Here is an 18,129-nt window from a genome sequence, read left to right on the forward strand (position 1 = left end):
TTAATACCCCAAAGGCGCCCATTCATATATATATATATACACACACACATATGTATGTATGTGTGTGTGAGAGGGGGCCCACCTCCACACCCAAAGGCGCCGGCCGTTCAAATGATGGGCACCATCGCGCCCTTGATCCTTTGGTGCCCCTCTACGGTGTTTCGCGCCTCTGCGCCCCATCGTCGCCGCCCCATAGCGGACGGTCTTAAAGAATATCCAAACTAACCCAGTTGACTGGTCAATCTCATAAAGAAAATACGCCAGCAAATTGGATACGTACAACCACATTTCGACCTTCCAGCACCAAATGTGTACTAATCTATAAACCTCGAAACATAGTTGTCCCTCTTTTTTTCGTTAATATTTTTACGAGGCTTGGGTTCTTCAGTTGAGACCCAAATTCGAATCTTACTTGTGTCACTTTTTGTTTGATTATGACAATGAAAGATTTGAACTATGCATTGTGAGGTTATCAGTTCAAATCCCGAGCCCACCGGGTTTTCGTTCCAACGTGTCTCACGCCAAAGAGTTCTGCTCAGTGACAGCCAACGATATGGTTTCCCGAGGGAACACTCAAAAGCCAAACTCTGAAGCAAGATAGGTCTGATTAAGACAACATTGGCTGGCCAGCGTGGGACAACGAAGCTCTCCAAGTAGGGTTGTAAACAAATCGGACGTCCGACCATTCGTTTGGCATGAAGTTCATTTTTGTTCGTCCGTTTAATAAACGAATCGGGCATGAACAAAAAATTTCGTTTAGTAAGCTTAACGGACAAACACGGACAGATGCCGCGTTCGCCCAATAGTTTTCATGTATGGTAATGTATAATATTTTGTAATTAATATGTTTTACTTATTTGGTTTTCTACCAAATTACCCGGCCTTCATGGCTTCATATATAAACCAAGTGAAAAATAAAACAAACACTAATCGTTTATTTTTTTTGTTCATTAAAGTCGTTTATGTATGTTTGTCCATTAATATCCTTTAGTGCCTATGTGTTCGTTTTTCCATTAATGTCCGTTTACAATGTTGACGAACGGACACAGACACATTCCCAAATTTTCACTCGATATAGTGTTCGTAAACCGTCCATTTGTTCGACAAAAGCTTAACGAACAAACACATACAAAGTTTTATCCGGTTCGATTTGATCCATTTGTAGCCCTATCTCCAAGTTTAGAGAACGCGGTGACCGATACGACTAGTGGTGTTCACGGTCCGGGTTTGACGGTTTTCAGCTCAAACTGTTACTAACGGTTTTAATTATCGAAATCGAAACCAAACCGGTGAAATTTAAAACCGAACCATTACCAACAGTTTGGTCCCGGTTTGGTTTCACGGTTTTGATCAAAAGTGAAAATTACATGGTTCACATTTACGCATATGGTACTTATTGAGCTAGAGTGTTTCTTGGTTGCTAACAATTGAGTAATAGACAATTTGACATACAATATTCATTGAGTTACTGCCATTAAAATTACTATCAAGAATCTCATTAACTTTTGTACTGACTTTTATCTTTTTTTTGTTTTCATCCATTACTAAAATCATTTTTAATCTACATACTTCTATTGATTAACAGAGAATTCAATGAATAAAAGAACTTTTATCAAGCAAGTGCTCTTGTACTAAATAGGGAAATGATTTTTGAGAACTTGATAAGTTGTAAGAATTTTTAGAACTTAATATGGACCACACAATCAATTAAATGGGTATTGAATATGCGGCTTAGAATAAATCCGATTAAAAAATTAATCAAGAGAGAATAAATATTTTTGATAATTATACAAGTTTAAATGTTGGTTACACATGTGTAATAAGTCGATTCGGTGTGTAAAAAAATACATGTGAGTAAAAAAATAAAAAAAAATTGTTACGTTGAGTTCTTTCGAGTTCTTAAAACTCAAAGTCGTTCTCAAAAGAAATCAATCATATATATCTATATATAAATATGTATAATATTATTTAAAATTATCAAACCTTATGATCCGATCCGGTTTTCTACGATCGGTTTTTATATAAACTATAAACAAAACCGTTAGCTACGGTTTATCATTTTAAAACCGACCGACCAAAAGATAAGAAAAAAACTAATCATGAAACCAAACCGATAAACAGTTTCACGGTTTAAACCCGAAGCATGGACATCCCAATATACGACCACGTGTACCCCTCTTACTCCGTATAAAACACCCTAAATCCCACTCTCCTCTCAAACCCTCGTTTTTCTGAGCCTCTCTTCTTCTTCACATCACAAGACTCCATCTTCTAATCGGCCGTTGATTCTTCAATTAATCCCAGATCTCTCACTTTCCGATCTCAAGGTACCCATCTATTATTATTATTATTAACATATGTTCCGATTCAATAACAATATTATTATTTGTTATATAGATGGTGTCTGATGCTAGCAAGAAGAAGGCGTTGCAGAAGAAGGCAGCCGCGGCTGCTAAACGAGGAGGTAAAGCCGCCGCCGCCGCCGTCGCTAACTCCGCTAAGGCGGCAACAATCAACGGTAGTTCGAGTTCGGATAATTTGAGTAATGGGATGGGTAATCTCACCATCTCCGATCGGACTTGTACCGGTGTGCTTTGTTCGCATCCGTTGTCCAGAGATATTCGGGTGAGAAGCTTATATTGGGTTTAATTTGATTTGGGTCTTTTATGTTTGTTGTTTGAATTGAATTGAATTGATGTATTAATTTGTTTAGTTTGATTGAATGATATTATATTTAGGGAATCGAGTTGAGCTCGTGGCTCGTGAGTTGTTTATTCAAGATCGGGTTATTAATTAAATTATATAAGTTTTTAATAACGCGGGCTTGATGATTAAATGAGCTTTATTTGAGGCTCGGGCTTGATAACTAAATGAGCTTTATTTGAAGCTCGGGCTCAGATTGAGCTCAAAAAAGGCGAGCTTTTTATTGATCTGAGCTTGACTTGTAGTTAATATACTATTTTTAGGGAATCAAGTATAAGTTTTTAGTAATTATTATGACTTTTGAGAAAAACATTTGACGAGTCTTAGCTCAGCTTGAGCTTGTTCTTTGTAAAATTAGTATACTCGAGCTCGGGCTTGATGACTAAATGAGCTTTATTTGAGGCTCGGGCTCGGGCTTGATGACTAAATGAGCTTTATTTGAGGCTTGGGGTTGGCTCGAGCTCGGGCTTGATGACTAAATGAGCTTTATCTGAGGCTTGGGCTTGGCTCGAGCTCGGGCTTGATAACTAAATGAGCTTTATTCGAAGCTCGGGCTTGGCTCGAGCTTGGGCTTGATAACTAAATGAGCTTTATTTGAAGCTCGGGCTTGGCTCGAGCTCAGGCTTGATAACTAAATGAGCTTCATTTAAGGCTCGGGCTCAGATCGAGCTCAAAAAAGGCAAGCTTTTTATTGATCTGAGCTTGACTAGCTCGCGAGAAGCTTGGCCCGTTTGCACCTATAGTGATTAGGGTTGTAAATGATCGGACGTTATATATCTAAATGAATGTGAAGTAGGATTTTGTTCTGTTAGTTTAAATTAACGACACGAACGGAGGCTGTGTTTGTGAATGTTTGATAATATGTTTGTTGATTTTTGTTTGTTTATTAAAGGTGTTTAGTATTTTTTTAATGAGTTTTCTAATCTTATCATTTAGATTTAAAGATTTATGTCAAATTATTAACTATAAAAATAAAAGTATTTATAAGTATTATGTGATTAATTTGTATGTAAGTTTACATATGAATACGGATGTTAAAATTACACCAGCACGTATTTTATTTGTTATTTGAGTTGATTGATGCATCTGATTGTTTTTATATATATTTTACATTTTTTCTGCTGGAAAATGGTTCTGTTATGGTGTTCTTAGCTTGGTTATAGAAAGTTGCAACATGGATTTAAATGTTTGAATATAGAAATGGAGATATAAAAGATGGAAATAGTGGTATAAAATTTGGAAAAACACAAACATACAAGGTTCGGTTTTGGTTAAAGTCGGTTAACAAATGCACATTAACTGTAACCATAACAAATGGTCAGTTAACCAGATTCAGTTAACAATAACCCATTGGTTTTGTCGGTTATGGCTAGTTTTGGTTGACAAATTGTTTTTTTGGTTATGGTTCAGTTTTTGCTCACCCTTAATTGCTACCTACAGCATCTAGGTTTTGGGATTTGACAATCTGTGATGGCAGATACTAGTTTTAGGGGTTTTGGTTTGTAGGAATCATATATTATAAAAGTGTGTAATACGGTGAAGCATTAAATATTTAATCAAGTGATGAACATGCCCATAGTTATTGCTAATTTCCTAACATTGTTTATATACTTTATATGATATTTTTTGTTAGTGGGTTACCAAATTTGACAGTTTCATGTATATATGCTTCTATCAGTTTTATCTAACCATAATGTTTGGCATCACTTTTAAAAGTTAGCTAAAGATCCTTGTTGTGGTTATTGTTTGGTACCACTTTACCTAACTTTTACTAAAAATATCTCAATGTTTGGCATTGCTATGTAAAACTATGTTAGTACATTTCAGTGTTTGCTATCGCCTTTGACTATATTGTAACTCGGATTCTAACTTTTGATTGCAGATCGAGTCTCTATCTCTCACCTTTCATGGCCATGATCTTATTGTTGATTCTGAGCTGGAGCTTAACTATGGAAGGTTTGCACTTTGCACCATTTGTTTTTGCACTTTGCACCATTTGTTTGCGACATGCTTTTATTTCCGTATTTGTTAATTAAATTATTATTCTGTAGACGTTACGGTTTGCTTGGGTTGAATGGCTGTGGGAAGTCAACTCTTCTTACTTCAATCGGACTAAGAGAGCTTCCAATCCCTGAACACATGGATATATTCCATCTCACTAGAGAAATCGAAGCTTCTGACATGTCATCACTCGAGGCTGTTATGAACTGTGATGAAGAAAGGCTAAAGTTGGAAGCAGAAGCTGAACGTTTAGCCGGACAGGTCTTAACATAACTAAACATAACTAAAAATCTTAACTTTTTCAATTGGGAACGTGTATTTAATTTTAGTTTGCTTTTTAATCCAGGATGATGGTGGCGGTGAAGCACTTGAACGTATCTATGAACGTTTGGATGCCATGGATGCATCCACTGCTGAGAAACGTGCTGCTGAGATTTTAAACGGTCTTGGATTTAACAAAAAGATGCAAGAAAAGAAAACATGTGATTTTTCTGGTGGTTGGAGAATGAGAATCGCTTTGGCTCGTGCTTTGTTTATGAATCCAACCATCTTGCTTTTGGATGAACCCACTAATCATCTTGGTGAGTCGTCATTTTTTCAAGATTTTATAAAAAAGTTATCAAGTTTCTGTTTTTATAACGTTTTTTTGCACGGTTTGTAGATCTTGAGGCGTGTGTCTGGCTGGAAGAAACTTTAAAGAAGTTCGAGAGGATTCTTGTCGTGGTGTCACACTCGCAAGATTTCTTGAACGGTGTCTGCACTAATATTATTCACATGCAAAGTAAGAAACTGAAGATGTATACTGGTAACTTTGACCAATACGTTCAGACGCGTTCAGAGCTCGAAGAGAATCAGATGAAACAATACAAATGGGAGCAAGACCAGATCGCTAACATGAAGGAGTACATAGCCCGGTTTGGACACGGTTCAGCTAAGTTAGCCCGACAGGCTCAGAGCAAGGAGAAAACCTTAGCCAAGATGGAACGTGGCGGTCTGACCGAAAAGGTTACTCGTGACAGTGTTTTGGTTTTCAGGTTCGCTGACGTGGGAAAGCTTCCGCCACCTGTACTTCAGTTTTCTGAGGTTACTTTTGGTTACACGCCTGATAACTTGATCTACAAGTGCCTCGACTTTGGTGTCGACTTGGATTCCCGTGTGGCGCTGGTGGGACCCAATGGGGCGGGGAAGAGTACGCTTTTGAAGCTGATGACAGGGGAGTTGGTACCTCTTGATGGCATGGTGAAACGACACAACCATTTGAAGATCGCTCAGTATCACCAACATTTGGCCGAAAAGCTCGATTTGGACATGTCGGCTTTGTTGTACATGATGCGAGAGTACCCGGGAAACGAAGAGGAGAAGATGCGGGCAGCTATTGGGCGGTTTGGGTTGACCGGGAAGGCTCAAGTGATGCCCATGAAGAACTTGTCCGACGGTCAAAAGAGTCGTGTGATATTCGCGTGGCTAGCGTTTAGGCAACCACAGATGCTGCTTTTGGATGAGCCGACTAATCATTTGGATATCGAAACAATTGACTCGTTAGCCGAGGCGTTGAACGAATGGGACGGGGGTATGGTGCTGGTGAGTCACGACTTTAGGTTGATTAATCAGGTGGCTCATGAGATATGGGTGTGTGAAAACCAAGCCGTGACTCGGTGGGAAGGCGATATCATGGGTTTCAAAGAGCATTTGAGGAGTAAGGCTGGTTTATCTAACTAGACCGGTTTTGTTGATTGTTGAGTCCACGTGGCAACCTGGGTTGGACCGGTATGCTGAGGTGGGACTATCGTTAATCAATTTTTAGACATTGTTTTGAATTTGGTTTTCGCCGAGAACATATTGCTACAATTTTATTGAAGAGTGTAATGACGTACTTCTAAAGACATATTTGGATTTCTATTTAGTTTGTGTTTTTTGAGCTCTGTTTTCTATTGAGATGTTTTTTAACATTTGCAGCCGAGTTTAGTTTGAGCCTGTTCGAGCCGTGTTAATACAGTCACCAAGTTCAAGCTTTGGTCCGACTTTCTTAACCGCGAAGTCTTTTGTTAGCTCGGCTCAGCGCTTGATTTGCGCAACTCGTTTAGCACATCATTTTTATTATTAGAGCACCTGTAAAGGCTGTTATTATATTCTCACTGACGCCTGCCCATCGGACCGTACCCGTTGATGGTCCACGGTGCGATGGGCAGACTATAATACGAGAAAATTTGGGGAAACACTGAGTTACTCCTGCTCTAATAGACCACCCAAATCATAGTTTATTGTTTAAACTGTACGATTTAATATACTATTATAGCAGTTCATTGATTATCTACTGTGAGAAAAATGCTACAAGTGAGCTTACCGTTAATAGAATAGAGCATTTAATGTGCTAACCACGACGATTCTCACATCTCACCATTGTAAATACGATCTAACAACCAAAGTTTGATTTCGTTAAATCTCTTGTAAGTTCTTGTACCACCAAGTACTTGTCCTTTACACCCAACATTGTTCACATGTTTATCTTTACCTATGGCCTAACAATGTTGTTTTCTTTTGAGTGTACAATCAAAGCAAATGCTCTCACTATTATGTGTCCATGTTTAAAGCTAATCATGGTCCTTATCATGTCAACAAATTACTAAGGTTTTATATTAGTTTATTTATACTGCCAATTTCCGGTTATGCCCCTAACTTTTTAGATATATTTACACATCCCGGTTTGAGCTATGGGCTTCTTTTAAGTCATAATATAATAAAGAGTAAACTGCAGTTTTAAGCCAATAGTTTCAAATTTGAGATTATCGTCATTGTGGTTTCATGTCACCTGCAATTAAACCTGAATTCATTAACCATGTTAAGCCTGGTCGTTAAACCCATTAACGTACCCTTCACGTGAGGGGCGGTTTTGTCCTTTTTTTCCCAAATCACACCCAACCCCTCACGTGAGGGGACTTGCGAATTACGACTGAGGTTTATATGAAGAGAAAAATGACAAAAATGCCCCTCATGTGAGGAACACGCTGATAGGTTTAATGACCAGACTTAACGGAGTTAATGAATTTGGTTTTAATTGCAAGTAAAATGAAACTACAGAGACGGAAATCACAAATTTAAAGCTATTAGAATAAAACTGCAGATTTGGACAAACAACATAAACAAAAACCACAATTCACTCTATAATAAATAATGTAAAAGTTGGTTTGGTGTGGTCAGAATAACGAAGAGTATTCATATAATTTTTATAATTCATTATTTAATATTTTTAATTCTTCCATCAATATTTTTATTTTACAAAAGAATAATGTAAAAATATTGATTTTGTATACAAATATATAAACTTAACTTTGGTTTTGTGTTTTAGGAAAATTTAATTCAACTTCTACACAACTTGATCCAAAACATAATTATAACATTACATGAAACTCAAACCAACTTCATCTCCTGAACCCGAATCTTCTTGTGTCAACATCCACTCGAGCTCCATCGGGCTACACGGCACCATAAGCGCACCCTCATGGTCGAACCCATACTCCTCGGCCGCTCTTTCCAACAACCTTTGGATACACGGTCGATCAAGATACGCTAACGGAACCACAAACCTCCTTTCTTCATTATAACCATCGAATGCAATAACCGCAAAATGCCCTTCCTTCACATCTTCCGAGACCTTTTCTTTACCCGACCCGAACCCCATGTTCCAATTCTTGGCTTGTAAGAGACCCTTTTGTAGCTTCTCTATGATCACCACTTTAAGCTTCAACATTTTATTGTTTTTCTTTCCCATGTTTTTATATTAACTTATATATCTTTTAAGTTATAATCAAAGAGTTTGAGATCCTTTTATAGGCTATACTAGATGAAGAGAATAAGCTTATATAAGTTATAAGTTATGATGTATGTATAAATGTATAATATGTTTGTATGTGTTTGTGAATGAAGGTGCAACAAGTGCATGTGCATGGAAATAAGATATGAATGAAGGGTCATAGTTTATGTTTATGTATCCATTATATTTCTAACAATTTAATGATCTCTCAACCAAGTACATCCAAACTGAAAGTACAAATCCCATCGGTCGTATGCCAAAATTAGAGGCCGCAAACACTAAGTGTATACACACGCTCATATAATATATATATAAGCGTACAAATTAAATAGTGCAATTATATTTACAAGTAGTATAATACACTATGCTTTATTTACACTATACTATAATTGTACTATGTAAACATTGAAAGGATGCTCCACACGACGAAGCGGTGCTTCGATTTGAGTGTTTGGACTTTTAATAAACAAAATTCAAGTCGTTTGGAGCACCGTTACGAGATATATATTAATCGACTCGTATCAGGATTTCGAACAAAAGCCATAAAACATCAGCTTGAGTTTATGATAAAACTTAACGCCGGTAAGATTTTTTTAACGGAACTTTTTTTAATTAGAATGTGGGACCACCAATAAAAATATTCTATTATAGGCCAACTGTATAATGTTAGGATTATTAAAACCCGATCTGCCTTTAAATTAACAAATATAACCATTATACCCTTCATATTGTGAATAAAAATAAAATCTATCAACTTTATATTTTGGAAGGATTATTGAATTTTAGGGTGCTCTTGGTGGTAGAATATTTTGAAATAAATTGAAATCTTATCTCCGAACATATAAGTCATTAGTAAATATAGAATGATACAGTCATATAAGGACTATGTATCAACGTAGACACTATATTTTAATATAATTGAAGTTCTTAACCTATGGTGTAACAATCTATATGTGACTATAATGTAGCCCTAAATCTTACAACAATCTATAAAATCATAATTACAATTATTGATTGAACAACAAGGAATTTAACTCTTATCACCTTCCTATTTTAGGAAGGATGATTGAGATTTTTTTCGAACGACTAAAACTTTACATTTTACATGAATTAAACCTTTTACGTCCTATTTTACACCCTAACAAGTAACAAGTAACCATCTTAACACCCTACTAAAGTGAGAATGACTATCGAAATCCTTAATGAAAAGAATGTATGAAATTAATTTTAATTTCAATTCATTTGACAACAGATAAATTAAGAATGGAATTGAAATCCAGTTCCAACAAATTCTACATAGTAGGGGTTCCAGCTTTTTCACTAGTGACATACTAGGAATGTTATCACCTATAGTGGTTTTCTCATGAGGGTGGTCTCCGGGTCGGGACTGATGTATGAGCTTCCCTTCTGAAACATGCCAGCCTAGCACTCCATGGTTCTGTACTCGAAGAATGGAAATGATCGGGTAAACTAGTGACCCGTCAATTATCCAAAGTGCATTCAAAAATTAAAACCAAAAACATCAAGAAGAGACGGAATTCAAATTACAATTCCATTGAATTCTACGAACCAAATGCACCATTGTTATTACAGCGTACTCATGAATGCCTCCGTGGAAGTGACAGACAAGCTTGTCATAGACACTCGTATTGTGCGGGTCCTTCGTGGTTTCTTAATGAACTTGTTCGTGGACGGCTAGACGCGGACAAGGTCGTAACACGGGGTGGGCCCACTTCCATTTTCGTTCTATGGTTAGTTGATTAGAAGAGGAAAATGTAGATAAAGTCACTCATATCCTTCATCTTTGTTTGCAAGATGAGCTCCTTCAGTTTCTCAAACACTCCCGTTAACCATTTGCTCTCATACCCTAATTTGTTTGTGATGATCATGTCCCATTTGGACCAAAACATTTATACAAAGGCACAAGTAATTTAACCATCCCATGTGAAATCTGAACATGCTAGTCTAGCCTAGAGTCTGGACCTTAGCCCAGTTTGGTCACAACTCATTAATTCTCATACCAACCATTAGTTATTTTCAGTCGCAATCGGGTCTTCTAGTTTAATGGCAAGTGATAATGGTTAACGCTTGAGATTTTAAGGTATCTGGTTCGAAACTTGACTCGAATAAGTTTTTCTACAGTTGTGAGTTTCCTTGATGTTGTTTCTAGGTTAGGCATGTAGTGTTAAAATTAGTATTAAGTATAGATGGTTAACATTCTGTCCCAGGAAGGCCCACCAATTATTTGTATGGTCGGTTTTGATTCTAGTTGTTAAGTGGTGTATGATATAGTCAAAAGGTTTAGGATTAAAATCCTGCAAAATACATGTGTGATGCATTTATCCTAGAAAGTCGACGAATTGTTGTTAAGAACAAAGTTATCACACACAATGTTGTAAAAATCGCTAGTCGGTAGTCGGGCGGTGGGGTTGGGGACTTTAATGTATATTTTTCAGTTGAATATATACACGCACATTTTTATATGTAATTTTCAGTTTTATACATACGCAAACATATTTTGGCCGGGAATTAGCTGGAAACTGCCTTTTTTTGCTGGAATCTCGCGGGAAACCGCTTATTTTAGTCGGAATCTCGACGGAAACCGCCGATTTTGGCCGGATTTGACCGTTGACCGATTAATTAGCCGACCAGCCCAAAATTAATCAGTAAAGTGAGGACTAGCGATTCATCAGGGATTAATCGTGCCTAGTCGGGATTTTTGCAACATTGATCACACATATAGTGAGAGTAATTAGGGTTTAAATGATGCATCTTGACACCAATCTACGTTTATACCCCAGGCTTCTAAGATATTCACACATATTGGTTTCGACTATAGGCTTCTGAGTTCTAACAACTGAGTAACAGTAGATTTGGTGTAGTAGTATAATGAAGAATAATATTCCCTAAGATTATATGTTTTCTTTTAACTCCCAGATTATAGCTTTTTTTATTTAATCATCACTCTATATATTTTACCATAGAGCAATTAAAAATACTGGTTTGATATACAATAAAGTGAAGTTATTAATTTATTTTTACTCCGTATCTTGTAGTAACATTTGAGATTCAAGTCCCGGATCCATAATCAAACGCGAACTAATGAATAACTCTCATTTATATTAATCAGAAAATATTACTCAAAACACCGATTACAAACCTCAAACCTTAACTCGGTTTGACTCTTGATGTACTCTAACTCGGTTGCATCTAGATGAACCCTAACTCGGTTACATCTTGTGTGTGTCTCTAGATGAACCCTTAACTCGGTTACACCTCACACATCACCCTCACTAGTGTCTATCCATAACTTGGTTTATAAAGACTAACCTAACTTTCTAGCTAAGACATTACCTATTTTAATTACAATACAATTAGGAAACATATTATAATAAGGAAATATAACCAACCATGACCGACTTGTCAATATTGATCTCTCAAGTTCAGACTTGTGACTTGGAGTCTGAAATTACGTCCAACGGAGATTTGTAAACACATTGAAGTTTAAATGGTGATTAAAGATATTTGTGGATGGATGAATATATTTATGAAGGGTAACCGGTGTTGTTTATATGTCTGATTAGTAAAATTTGTGATCTTTATAAATTCTTATTTCCACAATTTATAATTATATAAACAATATTAGTACAACAATTCTTATTTGACAATAACAACAAATCAACTTAAGTACTACCAAATGATCATTAAACTTTGCTTTAAAAGAGGAAAATCTAATTTGGTCTTTCAAATTCTATGCAACTTAATTTAGTAACTTTCCACAATGGTGTTACATGAACCCCAACCGACATTGTTTCGTGAACCCGACTCTTCTTGTGTCAACATCCAATCGAGCTCACTCGGGCTACATGGCACCATAAGCGCACCCTCATGGTCGAACCCATACTCCTCAGCCGCTCTCTCCAACAACCTTTGAAAGCATGGTCGGTCAAGGTACGCTAATGGAACCACAAACCTCCTTTCTTCATAATCATCGGCTGCAATAACCGCAAAATGCCCTTCTTTCACGTCCTCTGGGACAGTTTCCTGACCCGACCCGAAACCGGTGTTCCAATTCTTGGCTTGTGAAAGACTCTTTTGGAGCTTCTCTATAACCATTTTAAGCTTCAAAATCCCATTGTTTTTCTTTGCAAAAGTTTGTGTTTTTGTGAACTTAACCATTTTGTTTAATTATTATTATTATTATTATTATTATTATTATTATTATTATTATTATTATTATTATTATTATTATTATTATTATTATTATCCTACATTGATCTAAATAGATTGGCATCCTTTTATAGACTCATGCAAGTAGAATATTTGTGTCAATGTGTGAATAAAGGTGTAACATTTGCATGTGCATTGAAATAAGGATGAATGAAGGGTCATTGTAAGTTTATGTAGAGTCACATCTGTCCACTGTATATAAGTCTACAAATTTAATGACATAAATCTCATCGGTCGGTCTTAACCTAAATTAGAGGCCGCAAATAGCGAGTGTTTATATTAAGATCAGGGAGCACATTGAGATCTAAGATCTAAACCAAGCTAGCCAGTGATTTCGGGTGTTTTGTGTGACTAGTAAAAATGACCTCTTATATATGTAAAATTCATTAATACGACGATAATTATTATAACAATGAAGAAAATAAAATGAATAGTTTTTACATAGTTAAATGAATTGTGAGGCTCCGCTGACTTGTTGGAATCAAAGTTGTTAATCATCTCTTCATAATTCGTACATATCCAGCCTATTTGATGGAGTTCTCATATACATAGTTGTATCAAACGGTCAAGAAAGATTATCCTTAGACCTTAATCAATAGTATAATCTCGTTAGGACCTTTCTTAATTAGCCGAAATTTTAATCATGCTCGAGTTAAGTCTATCCCAATTTGTTGGATCAAATATATCAGCACGATTAACATCAACTTCATCCTCATCAACATTAATGTCGTCAATGCCCACATTATCAATATCGATTATATCAACGATTTCATACCGTAAAAACCATGGGGCCTTTTTTGGATAAATCAGTGTAGCCGCGACTTGGGACTTTCTGCCCACAACATCTAGTTTCAGCAACACTAGTGTGATAATAAGAGACTAAGCAAGTAGATGACGTTCACTGGTTGGATCCTTGAACCGAACGAGTTTTATCTCACCACACTGTCGTGTAATGGGGTGAGTGTTCACGGACGTTGGCGTTAAGTGAGAGTTTTCCACGAATCAAAAGATGAGTGTATCCCAATATAACAGAAGAGTATATCTCAATATAATAAATTTAACAAGTAATTCATTTGGAAGATTTGTTGTATGTAAAAAAAACAAAAAGGAAAACAAAAAAGAAAACATGACCATTTGGTCCACCTTTAATAAAATATAATAATTGATGAAAAATCAGCAGGGGCGAATCTTCATTGGGGCCAGGGGTGGCCCCGCCCCTTCCCTGTTTTTTTGCGCAGTAGTGTAAATTTACACGTTTTCGGCCGAAAAATTTTATACGTAGTGTAAGTTTAGTCTTTTTTGCCGAAAATTTGAGTTCGCCCCCCCACTCGTTTATGAAATTTTGTATACATTTTGAGTTCGCCCCCCCACCCCCCACCAGTGCCTCAGTCCAAGCTTTGCCACTGGAAAAATGTGTTGGATGAGTCAAGGACCTCTCTCATAAATCTGTCTTGTCATTTTGTTCATTTCGTTCAGTTTCTAGTTCAATGTGACATCACCTTGAATAATAGCATATCTTGGATGCTTCTTCTTGGTTTTTAACTATAACACAACTGTACTTCAAAAAAAAGAAAATTATATGTCACCAAACTAATCCATATCATTGTTTTTGACAAGTCCACGTCATACAAAACTAACAAGTTAGACTCGGCCGTTAGTAAAAAGTTTAGTAAAGGATATTAGGAAATGTCGTGCAATGTTTCTTAAGTTTAGCTTAGCACTGGCCAGTAACTCAAATTTGAATTTTCTGTCGTGCTATACTTTAATAAGTCGGTGTAAACCGGTTAAGAATTAAGATAATTGCCAATGTGGGCCTAGGGCTAGCCCGCTTGTACATTTAGATGAGAGATTCTAGGTTTAAATCTAGATATTTACGTATTTTAGTATTATCGATATAAAATAGATTAAAATATAGGATCTAAAGAACCTTGTCATTAGGCAACCTGCTCAGGTGAGTTAGGGCCCTATGTCATAAGTCAATCCAACTAGATTGGTCCTCACAATAATTGTTTTACATATGTAAGATATGATTAACTTCAAAATACACTTTATCTACGTACGTGTCACAATTTTCTAAAGAGTACAAAAGGTACAACTGTACAAGGCCTCCTTCCATTATATTACTATTTATGAGACATAAATATCATAAAATATCTATCACTTTCCCTTTTAGTAATTATGATTAGCAATGGGTAACATAAGTATACAGATTTTGTCTTCGAATGACGGGTATTATTAAAACACTAGCAAGGAGCTAACGGTCTAGAATTGAATATGCATGCAACTCTTAATTTTTCCTCGTAGCATGCAAAACCCAATAAGCAATTATATATTATTCTAACAAAACAACAAAAACACGACTAAAATATGCAAGTTTTCTTGAAATTCTTTTGTCCGGTGGTTACGGAATTAGTTTTAATTTGCGTTGATTACAAACATTTGGGATTGAATATGTTTTTTTTAGTAGTGTTCGGAACCAACTCCAATAGCCGAATGAATGTTTCTGAGAATGAATGTCAACCGTCTATATTGATTTTGAAGCTTCAACCTGACTCACTTAGAAACACCATCAGTAATGTGTTAAGAACATTCTCATCCCTTCCCATATTTCTAAATTCAAAAAAACACTAAAACATACAACATTTTCTCTCTTATTCTTAATTAAATAATACTTTTTCGTATATTTATCATTGTCTTTTCTTTCTTATTCACTCACAACCACTTTGAAAATATATTTAAAAATTTATAGGGTGCTACAGTAACTTTCTAAATATACAGAAAAATCACTGTATGCCCTCTCTCATTCACTCATAACACCCTAAACCACTCCCTATATTATAAAAACCCCCACTCACTAAATTTGATGTACGAATTGTGAATGCTTTTAGAATTTATAGTTGGTAATTCTTATCATGTAGCCTTATGATTATCAATAAGTTGGTTTAATTATCTTGTTCTGATCATTAACAAATAAACCCTTATATACAAGTTATAACAATTGTCAATTTATTGATAATTGCAGTATGGTCCCTCAATGGTGATATCGGACATTAAGGAAGATTAGAGAATACTTTAAATACGTTGAATTTAAAACAATATGGACGTTTTGATTGTGATATGGGATATTTTTTTTAAATGTCTCAAATATCTGAATGAGTTTTTTTAAAACGTGATATTAACCGTTTATACTGATTTTAAAGCTTTATGCATAACTGATATGAGATATTTATTTTAATTTTCGTTGGCTTATATATTAATAATTTTAAATAAATATAGAATTTTACTGTTAATATAATTTGAAAATATTCAATTTTGAATCCTTTGCACTAGTCAACATCCGATTAGTTATTTGTGTGCCCCTTTACTCAAATTTTCAATGCACACATGTATCATTTATAGGATAAAAGATAAAACTGTATCTTTCTTTCTAGCCAATCAGTGGCGAAGTTTGGACTGAGGCACCGGGAGGGGAGCTCAAAATGTATACAAAATTTCACAAATGAGGGGGGCCGGACTCAAATTTTCGGCCAAAAAAGGCTAAACTTACACTACGTATAAAATTTTTCGGTCGAAAACGAAAAATTTACACTACTGCGCAAAAAAAACAAGGGGGGGGGGGGGGGGGGGGCTGGCCCCAATGAAGATTCGCCCCTGTAGCCAATAAGAGATTATATATTTTATATATGAGATAAATATCGGTGCTAGGTGTCGCAAAGCCTGTAATCGACCACATGGTAACACCATTGCGTGCCATGTCATCCAATATTAGTATTTTTTTGCTTTAAATATAAATTTTTGTTATAGTACCGTAACGTACATAACCGAAACCCACTTGATTCGTGTTGACTCACCGCAACACCCAGGTTTACCAGCTAAACAATGTTTTAGTTATGTTATTTCTTTGTATAATATGCTATACGAGTATTCCGGTGTTTACTTATTTTATATAGTGCAACAGACTTCGTGTGGTGTTTTTAATACGCCTTAGAAGACATTTACCATGCATATAGTTTCTATTTCATTTATAGCATCTTTCTAGGTTATAGTTTCATTAATATTTCACTACACGTCATTAAAGAATGCAATCTAGTATCAACGACAATGTATGTAAATGCGACATGTACAAGTAAAGCAAACAACATACGAGCCATTGACGGCTAGGATTTACGATTTGTCGAGTTTAATTTACAAGAAAAGTACGTTGTCTTTATTTGTTTGGCTAAATACATTGTAATAGCATCTATAATCATATTGATCAAGACTTGTGTGTTTTATAATCCGTACCAAAATATCATTTTTAATATCCGTATTGGTAAATAAATGATAGAAAACGTGTTTTATATATATATTTTTTGTTATATTTAAAAATATCTAAGCAATTAATTAATTATTAGATATTAAATAATAAATAAATGTGTATCCAAGTTGATGTAGCCTTTTTAAGGTGAAGTCTTTATCTATAGTTGCACACCACACCCCACCAAAATAATAATAATAATAACAATAACAATAAAGAAAGAGAAAAACATAGAAACATGGACATGGCCATGGCCATGTTCAATAATATGTCATACTTTTTTGTGTATTTTGTCTTTATGTAATTTAATAACATGTCATGCACTTTTTGGTGTAGTTTGTATTTATGTCGTCAAAAATTTAGTTGAAGCATTTAGATATCATGATAATTTAAAAAATTCTACTTTTGAATTTATGATAATTTATGATTGTTACTTAATTAACACTACGGATTAAGATTGGACGGTGGGCCTTGTCCCACTGTCAATATGAATCCGTCTCTAACACCAACATAACAAAAACACATCTATCCTACCGGTAGATTGTATGATATTTATATGATTCTCCTTTATTTTATTTTCTTTTCTTTTTGTTATTTAGTTTAGTTGGAATTTTTTTTCTAATAAAACAACAAATGTGTATTGTATAACATGATATGTTCTCTATAGACATGGTACTTTTATAGTGCTAGGGGATGATTAACATCATATTCGGGGCAAATGGGTGGTTTTGATTTAGGACGAGGGAGGGGCGAATGATACGCTATATTTGATGGAGATGGTTATTGGTCGTGGGTGGATGAGGGTTCGGACAATGTGATTTGGGGGTTTATTCAGCTTCAGATGGGATTTATGATATGTCTCTCTAGTTTACTTAAATAATTTTTTTATTTATTTTGTAAGTCCCATGTAGAACCCCGTGTATTTAAAAATTGTTTGAAACATTATCTATGGAAACATGTCATAAATTTTTTTCTTAATCGAGTCGTACATATTATATGTATATTGTGTTATAGCCAAAAGATTGACACTTTAATAGAATACGACTCAAAAAATTGTGTTCCATCCTATCCAAAGACTAGACTCATG

The 18,129-nt window shown here is 35.4% G+C and overlaps 3 protein-coding genes across 3 annotated transcripts; 1 reads left to right on the top strand and 2 right to left on the bottom strand.

Annotated features, from left to right (window-relative positions):
* The first annotated feature begins 2,291 nt into the window (after positions 1-2,291).
* Positions 2,292-6,607, top strand: LOC143556975 (ABC transporter F family member 1-like). Its single transcript, XM_077046161.1, has 6 exons — positions 2,292-2,327; positions 2,398-2,625; positions 4,586-4,659; positions 4,755-4,965; positions 5,051-5,285; positions 5,366-6,607. The coding sequence occupies exons 2-6, from the start codon at positions 2,398-2,400 to the stop codon at positions 6,421-6,423; spliced, it is 1,806 nt and encodes a 601-aa protein (XP_076902276.1). The 5' UTR covers positions 2,292-2,327; the 3' UTR covers positions 6,424-6,607.
* Positions 6,608-8,101: 1,494 nt separating this feature from the next.
* On the bottom strand, positions 8,102-8,473 carry LOC143556963 (auxin-induced protein 15A-like). Its single transcript, XM_077046157.1, has one exon. It carries the CDS (start codon positions 8,471-8,473, stop codon positions 8,102-8,104), a length of 372 nt encoding a protein of 123 aa, XP_076902272.1.
* A 3,807-nt stretch (positions 8,474-12,280) lies between these two features.
* On the bottom strand, positions 12,281-12,694 carry LOC143556964 (protein SMALL AUXIN UP-REGULATED RNA 51-like). Its single transcript, XM_077046158.1, has one exon. It carries the CDS (start codon positions 12,692-12,694, stop codon positions 12,281-12,283), a length of 414 nt encoding a protein of 137 aa, XP_076902273.1.
* Positions 12,695-18,129: the final 5,435 nt, after the last annotated feature.

The sequence above is a fragment of the Bidens hawaiensis genome, unplaced genomic scaffold (genome assembly GCF_021521415.1).
Source record: "Bidens hawaiensis isolate Kalapana, Puna unplaced genomic scaffold, B.hawaiensis_p1.1 tig00018764_1, whole genome shotgun sequence".
In the NCBI taxonomy this organism is placed as follows: Eukaryota; Viridiplantae; Streptophyta; class Magnoliopsida; order Asterales; family Asteraceae; genus Bidens; species Bidens hawaiensis.

Coding starts and splice junctions, on each gene's coding strand:
- LOC143556975 (XM_077046161.1), top strand. CDS start 2,398: ATGGTGTCTGATGCTAGCAAGAAGAAGGCGTTGCAGAAGAAGGCAGCC. Junction 2,626..4,585: donor CGTTGTCCAGAGATATTCGG/GTGAGAAGCTTA, acceptor TTTTGATTGCAG/ATCGAGTCTCTATCTCTCAC. Junction 4,966..5,050: donor CTGAACGTTTAGCCGGACAG/GTCTTAACATAA, acceptor TTTTTAATCCAG/GATGATGGTGGCGGTGAAGC.
- LOC143556964 (XM_077046158.1), bottom strand. CDS start 12,694: ATGGTTAAGTTCACAAAAACACAAACTTTTGCAAAGAAAAACAATGGG.
- LOC143556963 (XM_077046157.1), bottom strand. CDS start 8,473: ATGGGAAAGAAAAACAATAAAATGTTGAAGCTTAAAGTGGTGATCATA.